General features: G+C 44.6%; 1 protein-coding gene across 1 annotated transcript in view; it reads left to right on the top strand.

Annotated features, from left to right (window-relative positions):
- The first annotated feature begins 1,739 nt into the window (after positions 1–1,739).
- The window catches only part of LOC308173394 (testis-expressed protein 264-like), an 11,541-nt gene continuing 9,729 nt past the window's right edge, over positions 1,740–3,551 (top strand). The window contains exon 1 of the mRNA XM_080548412.1: positions 1,740–2,267. Within this exon, the coding sequence (XP_080404538.1) occupies positions 2,010–2,267 (258 nt within the window). The 5' untranslated portion in view covers positions 1,740–2,009. The remainder of the gene's footprint in view (positions 2,268–3,551) is intronic.

Here is a 3,551-nt window from a genome sequence, read left to right as displayed (position 1 = left end):
TACAGCATTGGAGAGGACTGTGGACTTTCCTCTCCTCATGGTCACATGTTGGTTTTTCATGTTTTGCAAACGAGAGCAATGTTGTCACTGTAATGAAACGTTTGCTAAATTGAATACAGATTTTGTCGGGATGAAGTAAGTCGGCTGTTCATGCCACGTTGTACAGTTTGGGTCTGATTTTCCACCTCAGCTGGGGCAGTTTACTTTGGCTTTAGCCTGCGTCTGACTCACTACATGTCATCCAGTGGCTGACTGTCTGTCTGTATGGGTTATAAAGGCCTCCCCCCATTACTGAAGAGAACTGAAATGATGCTAAAAATAGCTCCCTATGTGTGAATAATATAGTTCTGTTCACTTGATATTGTGTTTTAGATCAGTTAGCTACAGTAAAATGGGGTTAAAGTGATGTATTATTTAATAGTTAGTTAATAGACTGTTGTTAGACGTGAGTTACATTGGGTTGGTGTGCAGAGGTACTGTATTTCTCCTTGTTCTTGAGGAAATGTGAAATATATCTGATGTATAATTTCCTTCAGGTTAATAATGGTGACTTTATGCACTAGGGTTAGGGTTAGGGTTAGGGTTAGGGAAATCCTACGTCCTCTGGGGAAAAGTGAAGGGAACACACATAGTTTCCTGTCTGCTGAAAGACTATTTTTGAATCAGTAGGTGCTTTCCTATGTGCCAATGTGTGTGTGTGTGTGTGTGTGTGTGTGTGTGTGTGTGTGTGTGTGTGTGTGTGTGTGTGTGTGTGTGTGTGTGTGTGTGTGTCTGTGTCTGTGTCTGTGTGTGTGTGTGTGTGTGTGTGTGTGTGTCTGTGTGTCTGTGTGTCTGTATGTGTGTGTGTGTGTGTGTGTGCTTGTGTCTGTGTCTGGAAGAGAGAATGCGAAAAGTGAGTGTGTGAACATGGTAGTAAGCAACAAAGTTGTAAGGGCACGCAGCTATTTCATTTTTCCACCCTGTAGGCAACATGGTAAATATGTGGAGATATATATATCAGAATGAGCCTAGGACAGAAGGATAGGCCCTCTACGCCTCTGAGGCTCCTTGTTCCTCCGGTCATCACATGAGCCTGTTTAGTCAACAATCCATGCCCGCACAACAGTGTTGCTGGTCTCGTTCCTCGTTATCTTGAGCCTTTTATGTAAAAGGATGGTTTCGACCTGTCTGTTTTTTTGTTCTTTGTTATTCATGTGAAAAAAGAAAAGAAAAATAAAGTATTAAAAAAAAGAAAAAAGGATGTTTCCTCTGTTCACTGCCACCATGACTGACAGGACAGACACCTCATCTTCAAACCAATCTGATTTGTTGTCTTTCTGAATATGAATTCGCTTATTATTCACTGGAAATCGAGGGACGTGAAACAGAATAGAGATGAGACCACCTGAAGCTCCATCCTCCTCCTGGAAGAGTCGCCGGGTTGAACCATCATGTCCATGTTGGCGGGGGTGTTTGACTTGGATCTGGGTGTTCGCATGAACGCAATCAAACGGTTATACTTGGATTAGTGAACAGTAGTGTCATGATCATTCACAGAATAATACAGACTTCAAATTCTTATGATGAAGTAGACACACTGGACAGCTTTAGCTACTGACAGCCAGGGACACCCCCTTTACAAAGACTAATGGTTTCATCCAGGAAGCGCGTTTCTGTGTTTAGGGAAATAAACGGTTTTGCCAACAAGCGTCGTCGGACCCTCAGCCGTCTGTCTGTCACTGGAGGTCTCTCTGGTTCATGCACAGGCCAAGCGCATTAATGGATTATTATACTCATAATTGATATCAATGTGATCGCAAACACTCGGAATAGCTGTTTGATCCATCTCGGTTCGCACTTTCTTTAGTAGTAAGTGTCTGCCAAAGTGGTCCATCTGTAAGGCAGAGGCTCTCTCTGGGCATCAGTCTGGGCAATCAGGATCACTGGTCAAGGGTTACTGGAAACTGAACCACTGTGTTGAACTGAACCACTGTACTGTGTTGGCTCTTTTTAATTAAGTCTAAGTTAAGATGTCTGAGGGTATCATTGTAGTGTTGATCGCGTTCCTCGTCGTGTGTCTGATCGTGACGGTGGTCTGGCTGATCCTGCACTCGGGGCTGTTCTCCGAGGTGGACATCAAGACGGGGTCGCCGCCGATCCGAAACGTGACGATCGCCTACAAGTTCCAAGAGGGACCGTACAAAGACATCGGTGCCCTGTACACCGAGGCCTGCAGCATCGGACCCAAACTCCACTGCATCGGGGTGTTCTACGATGACCCCGACAAGGTGAGCATCTTCAAGCATGCTTGGATGGATCTCCCCTGGAGATTTATACCAGATTATAATCCATCTCTACACCCTTCTATCCATCACTACATTCTTCTATCATCATTACAGAGAGGGAGGGAGGGAGGGAGGGAGGGAGGGAGGGAGAGAGAGAGGAGGGAGGGAGAGAGAGAGAGACTTCTATCATCACTACCACTCTTCTATCCATCACTACAGAGAGGGAGGGAGAGAGAGGGAGGGAGAGAGAGAGACTTCTATCCATCACTACAGAGAGGGAGGGAGGGAGGGAGAGAGAGAGAGAGGGAGATACTTCTATCCATCACTACAGAGAGGGAGGGAGGGAGAGAGAGAGAGAGAGAGAGAGAGGGAGAGAGAGAGAGACTTCTATCATGATTCACTCACTACCACTCTTCTATCCATCACTACAGAGAGGGAGGGAGAGAGAGAGAGGGAGGGAGAGAGAGAGACTTCTATCCATCACTACAGAGAGGGAGGGAGGGAGAGAGAGAGACTTCTATCCATCACTACCACCCTTCTATCCATCACTAAATCAAACTCAATGACAATGCGCTTCACATACTGACAGAGCCGCAAGCAGGCAACAGTAAAAACCTGTACACTGTGTAGCCAGGAAAATGCCTACCAGCACCCACACTCTGTCCTAAAGTAGAAAAGGTGAAAAGGATTCTGTATGGAACCCAAAAAGGTTCTTCAAAGCGTTCTCCTACAGGGACAAACTAAGAACCCGCTTAGAACCCCTTTTTAAAAAATGTGTATGTTGCACGACTACACCATTCTGTAGGCCACAGGGTTTCTAAAACGACGAACACCAACAAAAACATTATGTTTGAGTAACATGTCATTATAGGTTACTAGACTGTATTTGAAAACTAAAAAATGTCTTCAATAGACGGTCTGGGAGCTAAATTGAATACAGATTTTGTCGGGATGAAGTAAGTCGGCTGTTCATGCCACTTTGTACAGTTTGGGTCTGATTTTCCACCTCAGCTGCGGCAGTTTACTTTGGCTTTAGCCTGCGTCTGACTCACTACATGTCATCCAGTGGCTGACTGACTGTCTGTATGGGTTATAAAGGCCTCCTCCCATTACTGAAGAGAACTGAAATGATGCTAAAAATAGCTCCCTATGTGTGAATATAGTTCTGTTCACTTGATATTGTGTTTTAGATCAGTTAGCTACAGTAAAATGGGGTTAAAGTGATTTATTATTTAATAGTTAGTTAATAGACTGTTGTTAGACGTGAGTTACATTGGGTTGGTGTGC

Source organism: Nansenia antarctica (genome assembly GCF_963989245.1).
Source record: "Nansenia antarctica genome assembly, chromosome: 18".
Lineage (NCBI taxonomy): Eukaryota > Metazoa > Chordata > Actinopteri > Argentiniformes > Microstomatidae > Nansenia > Nansenia antarctica.
The sequence above is the reverse complement of the archived record's forward strand: the minus strand, read 5'-3'. Positions and strand labels throughout refer to the sequence as shown.